The 14,052-nt window shown below is 42.1% G+C and overlaps 1 protein-coding gene across 2 annotated transcripts; it reads left to right on the forward strand.

Moving 5' to 3' along the window:
• The first annotated feature begins 215 nt into the window (after nucleotides 1–215).
• Nucleotides 216–12,873, forward strand: LOC140312399 (leucine-rich repeat-containing protein 24-like). 2 transcript variants are annotated; one of them, XM_072390222.1, is made up of 8 exons: nucleotides 216–628; nucleotides 6,686–6,858; nucleotides 6,955–7,041; nucleotides 7,778–7,969; nucleotides 8,052–8,220; nucleotides 8,544–8,806; nucleotides 9,573–10,142; nucleotides 10,362–12,873. In XM_072390222.1, exons 2-8 carry the CDS (start codon nucleotides 6,703–6,705, stop codon nucleotides 10,773–10,775), a joined length of 1,851 nt encoding a protein of 616 aa, XP_072246323.1. In that variant the 5' UTR covers nucleotides 216–628; nucleotides 6,686–6,702; the 3' UTR covers nucleotides 10,776–12,873. The 2 variants fall into 2 exon arrangements, with proteins under 2 accessions (XP_072246323.1, XP_072246324.1); XM_072390223.1 differs by having other exon boundaries at nucleotides 10,365–12,873.
• Nucleotides 12,874–14,052: the final 1,179 nt, after the last annotated feature.

Here is a 14,052-nt window from a genome sequence, read left to right on the forward strand (position 1 = left end):
TCAGTATAAATGCATTGAGTTTAACAAATTCTCAACTCCTTTTGGTACAGGATACTTACTTTTTGCCTGTTGATAATATTTTCTTTTTCACTTATCATAATCATTAATTGAGAGAGTGATTTATACCTTGGAACTTCTGGTCTTGATTACAGAGTCATTTGTTTGAATATTCGGGCTTTGTTTGGTACTATTCCTTTAAGATGTTATATATTGAAGGTAGACTCGTTGTTTCTGACCATGACAGAGAGAAGGGAGGGCGAACGGTAGAAAATTTCGAGCAAATGTCCATTAAATACTGTCTTTGAATGGCCGGTTTTATTGTGAACGACTGTGAGCGGAAGTGGGCACAGCTGGCTGTTCCTACACAGCTGGATGAGAGGATGCGCTGAGAGCACAGCTGGATGATGGGATTGAACAAAGACATCTGACCCTGAGCCGGGGCTCCGCTTTTCTGCGCCGGATCCCGTCGTCTCCTCTGCGCACTGTGGATCATCCAGAAGCCGCTGCTCTGCGGTGACATGCGTCATCTATAACACTGAACCGAAATCACAGTTATTAGCGTCGAATAAGGAGGCTCCGTGCAGAGTAGACATCGCTTCCGGAGTCGTCCTCGTCTGTCTTCAGTGAGGTATCAATTATCCACCGTTTACGAAGTGTCATTGTCTCTCTGACCCGCTGGTACATATCCATTATGGTTACTCTGATCCAGGTTTTCTCCACTGAGGCCATGTCAGCGGTGATGGGATCAGTTCGGGTTTAGGCTGTAGAGGGGGCCTGTCGCACCGCTGCTGTAGGTACCGTCACTGCTTTTCTAACTGATATCAGAACACGGTTTTATCCTGCCCTGTGTCCTTCAGTCAGTGCTGCAGTGACGTTATCTACCTGCATGTGGCATCAGTCAGGAGCCCAGGTGGTGATGGTGGTTGTAAGGTAAACAGCAGCAGACTGATGCTGGAGGTGTCCACCAAGGGAGATAAAGGAAGCATAAAGGAAATCTTGTTCAACATCTGCCTCGTGGCCTGATGTGGTTCCTTAGGGACAGATTCACGGACTGAGATGAAGATGAGAAAGAGTTTTCAGTTGTAGAGGTGTTTCAGTGACTGTATTTCTCTGTTAACTTTCAAAGTGTGTCCAACATTGTATGAGCTTTATTTTACATATATAAATTCTAACACTAGCTCACTCACATACTTCTCATCATTTTAAAACTCCTGTGTGTAACTCCTGTGTGTAACAGTTGATAACATCAGCAGATTTGTGGGAGGATGAGCTGGAGGGATCATCAATAGGTGGCACCTGAATTTCAGATGAGCTGAAAATCATTTTCCAACTTGATCCTGCTAACTTGAAGAGGAAATTAAGCTGAGTAGTATAATGATGAACTTAAAAGCCTACTTTACCATTTACCACCTTACAATAATGTCTTCGGCACTGTTTACTTGTTTAACTTCTGCCGCAATGTCTGATCATACTAACTTTTATTCAGTGCACCTACAGGTTCTATTGTATGTAGTAGCCGATGCTGTCAAAACTGTTAAAAAACTGCATAAAGAAATGCCCGACCTTTTTCAAGTATTTTCAAGTTTGTATTTTGAAACAACAAATAGACAATTTGGCTTCCTCAGGCTGGCAGCTGTGTCTCAATCTAAATGAAAGAGATCTTGTACTAAGATGAATTTTGGAGGACATAAATCTGTTCTTCCACTTTTACAGACACACAGAAAGCACAGCTCAGTCTGGCCACCTGAGATGACGCTCCTCCATCAAATGTGTTCACCTCATGAAAAGCAGCCAAACAGCATCGGCTGCTACATACAATAGATCCTGTAGGTACACTGAATAAACTATAGATAATATAATATAGATGCACCATATATGAACATTGAAAAATATAAAGGCTTGGACAGTGTTTAGCACTGTCACCTCACAGTAAAGGCTTCCAGGTTCCAGTCCCAGCTGGGGTCTTTCTGTGTGGAGTTTGCATGTTTCCCCGTGCTTTGTGGGTTCTCCCTGGAGAAAACATGCAAACATCCAAAACATGCATGTCAGGTTAATTGGTGACTCTAAATTGACTCTAGAATTATGTGTGAGCGTGGATGGTCATTTTTCTCTGTTTCCCTGAGATGGCTACCTGTCCAGGGTGTACCTGCCTCTCGCCCAATGACAGCTGAGATAGGCTCCAGCCTGCCTGCGACACAAAATTAGATTAAGCGGTTATAGAAGATGAATGAATAGATGGAAAAATAAAAAAATGCATGGTCATTATGAACAGTGAAGAAAATAACTTTACTTACAGTTGGAGTCAACACCTTTTTAGCATCAGAGGTATTGCACTTTAAGACCCTTCCTTACTGGCCAATCACAAAGAAGTAGGTGCAACATTAGGCTTCCACTTAAATGAAAATAAAAACTTGGTCCCTGCTCAGCAAATTCTGAGCTATAGAACAAACTCTGTGTCAGTTCAAATCATCTCAGTTTGAGTATATGTCAAACACACTTTAGTTAAAGTCAGGAGTTGATTTTTTCAAACAATTTTACAAGGGTTAAATCTGAAGTCGTCCTGGTATTATAATGCATATGCTGTAAAAGATGAAATGTAACCAAAGTGAGTTCATTTTCAGCTGAACACTCGCCAGTGTTATGAGTTGAGACCTGAGATTGTTATTTTCACAGCTCTTAGAAATAGCTATTCATTTTTCCACACCATAACAAACGATGATATGCATTCCACTTCTATCAGAAGTTTGGCATGTACACTTGACTGAGATGTTGAGAAGCTTTTTCCTGTCTCAGACCTCTTACATTCAAACCAACGCCCATTGTTTAGACCTCACTCACTATCAATCTTTTAATTACAGATTACTTGGGTGATAAATAAAGTATTTTTCTATTCTATTCTATTCTTCTGTTTATGTATTTAGCAGACAGCTAACAATAAGCTATGTAGAAGGAAACCAATAATCAGACTCTGTCAGAGGGGACAGGGATGACGGTGTAGAGGTAGAGTGCAGGCATTGAGGGAAGTACAGAAAGAGAAAGTGCAGTAGAGGGGATAGGGAAGTACAGGTTAAGTGCTAGGATAGGAGATGCTCTCTGAAGAACTGGGTCTTCAAGAGTTTCATGAAGATAGACTGTTCTTGTAGCACTTGGTAGGTCATTCCAAATCGTGGAACGACCATTGAAAAGAGTCTGGACTGTCTTGAGAGTGACTTGAATTTGATGTGGGTAGCCGGTGAAGCTTAACGAACAGAGGGGTGTGACGTGTGCTCTTTTCGGCTGATCGATGAACAGACGTGTTGTTGCATTCTGGACCATCTGCAGAGCTTTGACAGCACAGGCTGGGAGACCAGTTAGGAGAGCGTTGCAGTAGTCAAGACGGGAGATGACCATAGACTGCACCAGGAGTTGGGTTAGGTATGGCCTGATCTTTCTTATGTTTAGCAATGCGAAGCGGCACGATCAAGCAACGGATGCAACATGATCTTTAAAGTTTAGTTGGTCATCAATCATGACACCCAAGCTTCTAGCTACCTTTGATGGAGCAAGAGATAGGGATTCAGTTTGGATGCAGATGCTGTGGTGTATGGTTGGTTTGGCTGGGAAGACAAGCAGTTCAGTTTTGGAGAGGTTTAGTTGGAGGTGATGGGATATTGAGATGAGCTATCCATCTCAATATGTCAGAAAGACAGTCTGAGATTCGTCAGGTGGGAATGACAGATAGAGCTGGGTATCGTGAGCTTAGCATTAGTAGGCTATGAAGAGCCATGTGATGACAGTCGTTCACAATAAAATGTGATTGTATATGGCAAAGAGAAGAGGTCCCAGTACTTAACCTTGGGGGACCTCTGTGGCGGTGGTGGTGCGCTATAGAAGTGTGACCAAGCCAAGATACTTTGAATGAATGACCAGTGAGATATGATTCAAACCAGGAGTGTGCTCTCGCTGTGATGCCCATGCTAGAGAGTATGGACAAAAGGATACTGTGGTTGACAGTGTCAAATGCAGCTGATAAGTCTAGCAGAATAAGTACAGAGGACTTAGCTGTCGCTCTGGCTTCTTTTAAGGCTTCTGTCACAGCCAACAGAGTTATTTCAGTGGGGTGGCCACTTGTAAACCCAGATTGGTTTGGGTCAAGGAGGTTATTTTGTGAGTGGTAATCTGTAACCTGCTTAAAGACCGCCCTTTCAATGATCTTAGACAGAAATGGGAGGATAGAGTACAGATAGTTCTTCACTTGAGTCAGTTCCTCCCAATCACTCCCTTCCAGGTCTCACTGTCATTGCCCATGTGAGCATTGAAGTCCCCCTCCTCAGTGCCTCCTCCAGGGACTCCAGAAAGGGCGGGTACTCTGAACTGCTGTTTGGTGCGTAAGGACACGTCCCCCCACCCGAAGATGGAGGGAGGCTACCCTCTTTTCCACCGGGGTAAACCCCAATGCACAGGCCCACAGCCGGGGGGTAATGAGTATGCCCACACCTGCTCTGCGCCTCTCACCACGGGCAACTCCAGAGTGAAAGAGAGTCCAAACCCTTTCAAGGAGACCAGAGCCCAAGCCGTGTGTCGAGGTGAGTCCGACTCGCCGGAACCACTCAGCCTCGCACACCAGCTCAGGCTCCTTCCCCAACAGAGAGGTGACGTTCCACGTCCCAAGAGCCATCTTCAGTAGCCGAGGATCAGACTGCTAAAGGTCTCCACCTTCGGCTGCTACCCAGCTCACATTGCACCCGACCCCCTTGGACCCTCCCATGGGTGGTGAGGCTGTCGAAAGGGGGACCCACATCATATTTTCAGACTGTGCCCGAAAATATGATGTGGGTCCCCCTGGTGCCTGTGGGGCCCGGTGCCCCCCCGCCCCAGTGACCCGTGTTCGGGAGTATAACGTTGTCCAATAATCTTTTTCGTCATGAGGGTCATTATTTTGACTTAGTATCTCATAATTTTGAGTTATTACATCTACATTTTTTTGTATTATGTGGTGGAAACAGGCTTCCATATTTATCCGTATATGTCTTTGCTGTGTTATTTTCAGAGGGGTTGCCTTTATGAACCGTGTTTTTACCATATTTTGTTGTTTTTTCTATTTATTCTATTCTATTTCTTCTTCTATTATTTTCTAAGTTTTTACATTTTACATCTAGTCATAATTTTTGTTAATTTTTATATGTAAATATTAGCATTTTGCTCAATAGCTTCCAGGTCATATGATCAATTGAATCTAAATCAGTGTGGGATCATGTAACTACACTGGCTGGCTGCATGAGATACACCTCTTGTTTTTACTTTTTAGATCTATTCATAATTTTTGTATGTAAATATTATCATTTTTGCTCAGTAGCTTCCAAGTTATGTGATTAATTGACTCCAAATCAATTTGGGATCATATAATTACACTGGCTGCATGAGCTACAGGCCCATTCCACCACCTCTCCCAGGTGTACGAGAGGTGTGGGAGAATGTGTTTGGTCGAAAGTGTAGCCAGGGTAGCATTGTTTTAAGGCTTAATCCAGGTCTCAGTGAGAGCCAGGATGTCAAGTGACAGGTCGTTGGCATAAGCTGTAATGAAGTCCGATTTGCTTACGGCCAATTGGCAATTCCACAACCCCACAGACAAGGGAGTGTCACAGAGTCTAGTGTGTTTTAGAGATCGGAGGTTATTAAGGCTACGGTGGCGTTTGATTGTGTAAAACCTTCTATGCGAGCCGGAGACAATAGGAATGGGATTGAGGCACATTTTAAAAGCAGGTGTTGAGGCCGGAGCGACATGGATGAGACAAGTGGAACAGGGTTGCCTTGTTCAGTGCCGTTGCTCAGTGACACGCACAGGTAGACAAGGAAGTCTTTACCCAAGAATGTCTTCACACAATAATGGCTGACGCTTCAGGCATATTCTTGCTGTCATTTGACAAAATCTTCTTATTTAAAGTCCCATAGCAGTAAGATGCGTGCTGGGAATGATAAGGAGGAGTGAGCTACTCATCAACACAGAGTTAAAACATGCTCTGTAGCAACCACACAATTAACTTCAAAATGTCATTTAGTAAGGGAGTATTCCTAAACACAACCTGTAGCTAAAGCCACAGAATAAAGTTGAAAAATCAAACTTCAAAGTCAGTTTGAAATATTCATTAGAATGTCTTATTCTGATAAGTGCCTATGGCCTCACCTCCTGACTCCTTTTTTCATTATTAATTCTAAACTCATTCATTGTTTTTTGCTGTCAGTCAAAGATGTGTCTGTAGAAGCTAGATGCCACCATTTGTCTTATTTTGTCTGATAAAAGTTCTGCATCACTTGAAAGTTATGCTGATGCTAAACAAGGATCTGAGAATATTTGTAAAGTGACTAAAAAGACAGAATGTGTATGAAGGATTCTTTTATATAAGCATAATGTATTTCACTGAGTTGTAAAGCTCAAGCCTTCAGATGGAGCTCAGATTTGGTGTTCCCAACAAACCTAACACTACTCCGATTGAAATTATCTGAATGGATGATTAATATTTCAAAATTTTTCTAAGAACAGTGACATAACTATCCCAACAACAATGTGTCATCAGACTGTGTTTTTGGAGGGAGGATCTTCAGCTTAGATGCAACTATGCTGCAGAATTTTTCGGTAGATTTGTTACAGAGGGAGTTGTTTGACCCTGACAGTGCTGCAATGTTCACTGTTCCCACTCTTCCTCAGCCCCGTCTCTGGATGCTATGGCTGTGTTGTTGCTCCTTCTTGTTTCCATGCTGTCCCCACACATCCAAGCTTCTCCCTCCTGTCCTGTGGGCTGTCGCTGTTATAGCCTCACTGTGGAGTGTGGCTCCACACACCTGAGGAACATCCCCAAACACATTCCTCCTTCCACTCAGGTAAGTTCATTGTTCTTATAGTTTTCACCCACATGTCCCAGATCTGTTGATACATGCATTAATAGTGGATAAAACCTTTTATCTTGCTGTATCCAGACAGTCTTCCTCCAGGACAATATGATAACTCAGATCCGTCGACTGGACCTTGCTCTGCTGAAACATCTGCACTACCTGTACCTGCAGGTACAGAAAAACATGCACACACATATATCTTCACTGGTTCAATGGTCCCATGTAAAGTTAGGAGATGCTAATCTTTCATGGAGGTATACTGCTGTCATCAAATAAGAGAGTCCTCTTTTGATATGCGAGCAGGAGTCTCTTTTCTGACGGGATCATATGAAATATAACAAGCATACCCACAACTACATGGTCATTGTAATACCTGACATCTCTACTTCTATTGGTTGGAGGGATTTTGACAAGGCCACTACACAAGAGTCCAAGAGCAAAAAGCAGTAATGCAAGAGAAGAAGTTTTACATGCTCAAAGAAAAAGTCTGAGTGAAGGACAAGTACTGATCAGGAGGTTTGTACAAGCAGCAGTGAGCCTGAGTGCAAACAAATAGTTTGGAGTTGGAGCTGAGTATATATTCAAGGATGTATATTATATAACCATAATATTACAGTATAATAGTTTGGAATCAAGAAATAACTTTGTTAAATCAACAGTCTTGTGGCAGGACTTTTGATATGAGGCAGGAGAATACCTCCACAATGTTTTGTTTGTTTGACAGACTGGTGGCACAACCATCTTAGCAGTTGATGCTGTGCTTTATAAAATTTCTCATATATGAAAGAGACATACGAATCAAAACAATGGCAAATGTGAGCAACATGAGCATCAGCTACAGATGGTGCAGTTGGTGAGCAGTAACCAAACAGTTCTGGTTGGTTTGCTTCTCATTTCCTTCCTCCAGAACAACACTATCTCAGGTGTGGAGTCTGGCTCTTTCCAGGACCAGGGTCAGCTGCTGGAGCTAGCTCTGAATGGGAACCGCATCCACCTGGTGACAGCTGACATGTTTCAGGGGCTTGAACATCTCCGTATTCTGTACCTGTCAGGAAATGACATCACACGTCTAACAGACTACACCTTTCGTGGCTTACAGGTAAAGCATATGAGAATACATTGTGGCCAATACCATTTACTCCTACACAAAGCTTCATAAACGATGTGTCCAATCTCTGCAGCGACTGCAGGAACTCCATTTGCAGCATAACAGTATAGAAATGATAGCAGACCAGGCCCTGGTTGGTCTGAGTTCTCTGGCTCTGCTGGACCTGAGCGGGAATAATCTTCACACCATGGGTCCTGCATCACTGCGGCCTCTGGTTAGCCTGCAAGTACTCCGTATTACAGGTGGGACTGGATTATTGATGACATTGACAGCCACGTCAGTCTGTTTGTTCTGTTAGAAATGCAAACTGCTGTTTTTACAGCTGCTCATTTTTATTATCATGGTAACCCTCATTTTACACCAACGTAGAGGTTTAATTAAAGTCATGTTGATAGTACTGACTGAGCTGAGGGGCAGATACTTCTTTCCTGCACTCATATAGGAAAAAAAAACAAGTTCCTTTTCAGTATTCAATTATTCTAGACTTTCTGAATTAAAAGTAAAAGCTCACATTGTTCACTATGAGGAGCTTCCAACCACTCGTGTGATCTCTGCTTTGCTGTAGACAACCCATGGCGCTGTGACTGTGCTCTCCACTGGCTGAGGAGCTGGATTGATGAGGCAGGTCAGCGGCTGCTCAGCTCTGCAGAGCGTCGGTTGGTCTGCACCGAGCCACCACGCCTCTCTCATCTCAGCCTGGTGGAGGTCCCTCTCAACAGCCTGGTGTGTATCCCTCCTCTAGTGCAGCTGGAGCCCAGGAGGCTGGCAGTACGCCTGGGAGACAGCCTCAGGGTGTCCTGCCATGCCTCTGGTTATCCTCGGCCTCAGGTAAGCAGACTTAAAGTAAAAAAGTTTTACTTCCAACAGTTTCTTCAACTATGCTTATATTTCAATACTACAATATAGTATGTGATGTTCAGTAAAAGATTTAAAGGTATTCTAAATTATCAATGAAAAATACAGATTCTGGAATACTTACTAACATGTTAGATTGTGGTAGCTGTGATTCGGGTTACTGTCACCAAAGAGGTTACACAGGGCGGGGACAGAAGTGAAACAAAATCCAAAAACTTAAAGGCTGCTGGTGCATTTAGGACAGTGGTGGAAAACTGGCAAGTCAGTGATTCCCAATCCTGCTCCTCAAGGCACACCACACTGCATGTTTTCCATGTTTCCCTGCACCAGCACACCTTATTCAAATGAATGGGTCAGGTCTTTAAGCTCTGCAGAAGGCTGAAGACGACTACGAATCAGGTTCTAAAGATACTTCTAAAGCCGCTGTACTTGATGATACATTAGTAATGTTGGTGGGAAGGATTCTGTGAATCTTCTTTCTAATGGAAACAATTTTATTGGTAAAGAAGCTCAAGAAATCATCACTAAGATGTTTTTGTGTCAATTATTTTAAAGTGTTAGTTTTGATATATATTTATATGTAATTTAATATAGTTTTAATATATGAAATGGAATAAAACCATTATGGACTGTTCATTTAGTTTTTTAAAATAATTTCCTCTATCATTTCTTCTATTTGCTTAATGAGTCTTTCATTTCAGCAAAACCACTCAGCATAAATCACTAAACACCTTTGCAGGTGACCTGGAGGAAAGCGTCCCAGGGTAAAGTAGTACACTCTCCCAGAGGCCTGGTTCAGGAGTTTGGTGCTGGAGAAGGTGGTGTGGATGGACCAGAGGAGCCCTCAGAGGAAAGCAGAGTCAATTTGCAGAAGACTGGCGGCGAGCGTTTTGACCCTGACACTGGCAGTGGCATGCTGTTTCTCAGCAATGTCACAGTGGCCCATGCAGGTTTCTATGAATGTGAGGCCTGGAATGCAGGAGGTGTGGCTAAGGTGACCTTTCAGCTTGCCATCAACACATCCACTTCGTCCTCCTCCTCCTCTTCAATCTGGGCCTCGTGGTCTCAAGTGTCCTCACCGTACTCCCCTGCCTGGCCCCGAATGAGAAGCCATGGTCCTGCTTTGGGCTCAGACGTGAGCCGGGAGCCCCTATATGCTCTGGGCAGCATGGCCTTCAGTGCTCTGGGAGCTGCCACACAGACTGCCATTGCTGTGGGCATTTCCTTGTTGGCTTTGACTGCTCTGCTGCTTGTTGCCATGATCTACAGTCGACATCACCAGCGAGATAAGGCTGATGGTGCTGAAAAGGTGCATATTTTTCTGAGTATGAGTAAATGGCACATTCTGAAATAAACAAAAACGTTTACAACAAGTTGTGGTTTAATCAGAAAAATAATTATTAACAATAGTGTGTTTACATTGGCTAGAGACATGTGTATAACAGAACAGATGTAAATAATGACACACATTTCCATTATATTATGCATTTAATATACTTCTGAAGTGATCAACCTGAATTTTACCCAGCAGGAGGAGAGCATACTGTATGTGAATGACTACTCTGATGGTCCCACCACTTTTGCCCAGCTGGAAGAGTACCGTGACGAGCGAGGCCATGAAATGTACGTCCTGAACAGAGCTAAGCCTGTGCTTCCTCCTGCTCCACTACCAGCCGTCTCCACCACCAACCTAGGCTGCTCCGCGCCATCTGACACCTCTAGCCATACCCTCTCTGTGGGACCTGGCCAAACTTCAAGTCCCACTCTTGTTCCGAACAAACAGCAACAACAACAGAAGGACAGTGACATACGGACCATGAGGAGAATGGCAGGCGAAGGCGGTGAAGCAGAGCCTGTGATCCCATCAGAGGCTGAGGGAATGTTTCTTAACCACCCAGGAATGTTCGTGGAATCCCAGATCGCTTATGAGATCCACTGCTAAAGGATGGACAGAATCAGCTGAACAATGTTTCATCTGAAGAAACTCAGGGTGCCACAGCTGAAATTAGTCAATAAGTGATGGAGTTACTGATCCCTGTGCAGGGAAGGCTCTCCCTGACTGCTTGATGTGACTGAGGAGGTTCACATGTCAGCCAGAGCTCCCAGTTTGCTCAACAGCTCAAATGTTAAGACTTTTAATGGGCACACAATGATACTGTATGCCATGAGTGGCAAGTTAGGTCAATGGGTAGATTGGCACTCAGCGGCTCTACACTAAAAGATGGTGGTACCTGGACTCAGGTTTCCTCTGAGCTGCACACAACCCAACCATCCTGTGCATGATCGTGACATCAGAAATACTTTTACCAATATTTTAACTTTCACCATGATAAGTGCAAGAACTAACATCTGCCCTCTCTAGAAGTTCCAGCTCAGTGCCAGTTTGAGAGGATTAAAATGGGGAAATTATCTCTGCTGTTGATAACTACATGTTTAAACTTGGTCTGGCTGTTAAGCACAGTTAGGGTAGTTTGGCAACAATGTACCTTTGTAACATTTTGATCATCACAGAGAAAAGGTCTTAAGACTTAAGAAATAAGACTGAATCTTATTTTCAGTCAGACTCTGAATCTCCAGTCACTCACTACAATGCTGCATGTTACATGTCCTGCTCACTTCTAGACAACAGTAAAACGAGTTTCTGTGGCAAAAAGTGAGCTCAACTTCCAAGCTCTCACTCAGTGCAGTCTGGCTTCAATGAGGTCAGCATAACTGCTTCTGGGATACCTGATCCAAATGAACAGCATGATGTAAATTCCAGTGTTTTAAGATGAACAACGGGCTCTTTCTATCCCATAAGAAGAGAGAAAAGAGTCTGTCAATAAAGGCTTGAAGGAGGGGATTAATATGTGGCTGAGTAGGTCTACCAGACTGCTGTCTTACACACTGAGTATGTGAGGGTTTGTCCTCAGAAATGTACCAACAAAATAATGTCAGTGAGCCTAACAACATTTGATAAATATGTTCAGAATTTTGTAAAGTTACTGCCAATCACTTTATATCTTTGATCAAATCATGCAGTTCACCTCTTGACAAAGAATCAAACTCAACTAAATATTTCTCAGTCATTTAATTCTCTGAACTAAACCTGCATTGGAGCAGGTCTGACATGCAGCATAACAGTGAATTATATTGTACACCAGTTTAAAGTGAGCAATGAAGACCCATGCACACTGTGTCCAAAGCTATGTTCCATTCATTTGATGATCAAGATAAAAAATATGCATCTTGTTTATTTTTTTTCCATTATTTTCCATTTAATTAGATTAACACATGAACCAACAACAGCCCACCTGGGCTGTCATGGATTAAGCCAGCTCTCTGCTCCCTCAGGTTGGACAGGATCATTTTTAGTGTACAGTTTGCTTTGTACTCATTCCTGTGTTCTGTCTGCCATTGGACACTCTGCAATGGTCTGTGTAACCATAACAACAAGAAAAATCAGCGGCTTGTGGGGAGAGATGTGCATGTGCTCTACAGGGCAGTGGTTAGATTGGCATTTTCATTCAGATTTGTGTAAAACACAGGGAGCAAAGAACGGAAACAAATTCACTGTTTTAAACATCAACTGCTTAACAACTTAGCAATGAAGATATCAAGTTAATATACTTTTATTTCAGACTCACTGAAAAAGAACATCCTTAATACATCTAACCTAAAACATAATTGTTGTACAACTTGACATTATTACTTTTTTTGTCTGTAGAGGTTCAATTTAAATTAGTATTCAAGATAAGAAAGCTAAAGTTTAGTTGATATCTAATGCACATTGTTTCAGTGTTTCATTCTCCTCTGTGACAGCCCATCTACTCAGTCCTGAGAGGGCTTTAGGGTGACAGGGTTCATACTGAAAGAACAGAGGCCTGTCGGCCAGGCTTGAAGTTTATATGTGGACATACTGAAATGCCATAAATGTCTTCTTTATATTCATCAATGCTTGTGTTTTCATTGAGTGAATGCTGTGAGATGTATCATAATTCTTACAAATGATTAAATTGTTGATCAAATATCTTTGCTTTCTAGAAAGTGTCATGGTAAGGATGCTGTACATTTTTCAAATATCTATAGATTTTTACACAATGATGTTCTTCAAATGTAGTCTCCAAGTTATGGGCTATGTATATCCAAGGATTCCACAGAATAACCTGCACTATGCAATACTGAAATGATTGTTGCTCCACATGTTGCTCAGTGGGCAGTTATACTTCAAATGTGTAGGTGTGCAGTACTTGTCTTAAGAATTAAAAGGTTTTAATACATTTCTATATATGTACAGAGGTTCTTAAATTATGATCTGAAATAAGTCAAAACCAAGATGACAGATGTGTCTGAAAGTTCTGTGAGTTCAAGCGTCGATGCACTGCGCACGTAACATGTATGCACAGTGCTTCTTAGAGGACACTTAGTCTGTAGTGCATTAACTATTTAATAGAAAACATATATTTTCTAAATTATCAATTTACATTTCATCAGAATAACAGAAATATCCAAATCAGAAGACATGTCATGGAAAAAAGAGAGCACATATTTTGGTGACTGGAGGTACTACCACCTCAAAAACACATTTTGTTTTGGGCCCCATATATCTGAAGATTTGTCATTCAGATTTGCATTGGATCTTCCACCTTATGACTGTTAAAAAAAAAAATGTCCATGTCGGGATATGAAACATTACACAAAATATTGGCAGAGCATTATTAGCCTATTAATTTCTTCATCATCATCAATCAAATCAAAAAGGAAGAGAAGAGTTTCAACTTCTGAGGTGCTTTTGGGAGAACTTTGTAACTTGTTAGGTGGAAATACAGAAGTTTAAATCTTGTGCTCTGAGTGTTATCAGGAACTACAGATCTGAGAAGAGACAGGCTCTGAAGAGGAGAGGGGTGGAGTGGAGTCCAGTGGGTCACTCCACCTCCTAAAGTGATCTGCTCGAACAGAGGTGTAAGTTAATGAAAGAAAAATTAGCTGCTGCTGTCTCTGGGCTATTTTAACCAAAGTATGGCATAGAAATTTTATTAAGATTGTTTATTGTATCTTTTGGATCCCCATTAGTCTTCATTGAAATGAAGACTATTCTTCCTTGGGTCCACATTAGATCAAACAGAGACAATATTTTAACATGATTATAAAAAATTCTGTGAAGACTTACCTAAAGTCTTTCAGCGTAAATGTATTAACATAATTAAAACAGAATGACATTAAATCATTCAAAGTAAATG

This window comes from Leuresthes tenuis, unplaced genomic scaffold (genome assembly GCF_036924035.1).
Source record: "Leuresthes tenuis unplaced genomic scaffold, fLeuTen1.0.hap1 SCAF_7, whole genome shotgun sequence".
In the NCBI taxonomy this organism is placed as follows: Eukaryota; Metazoa; Chordata; class Actinopteri; order Atheriniformes; family Atherinopsidae; genus Leuresthes; species Leuresthes tenuis.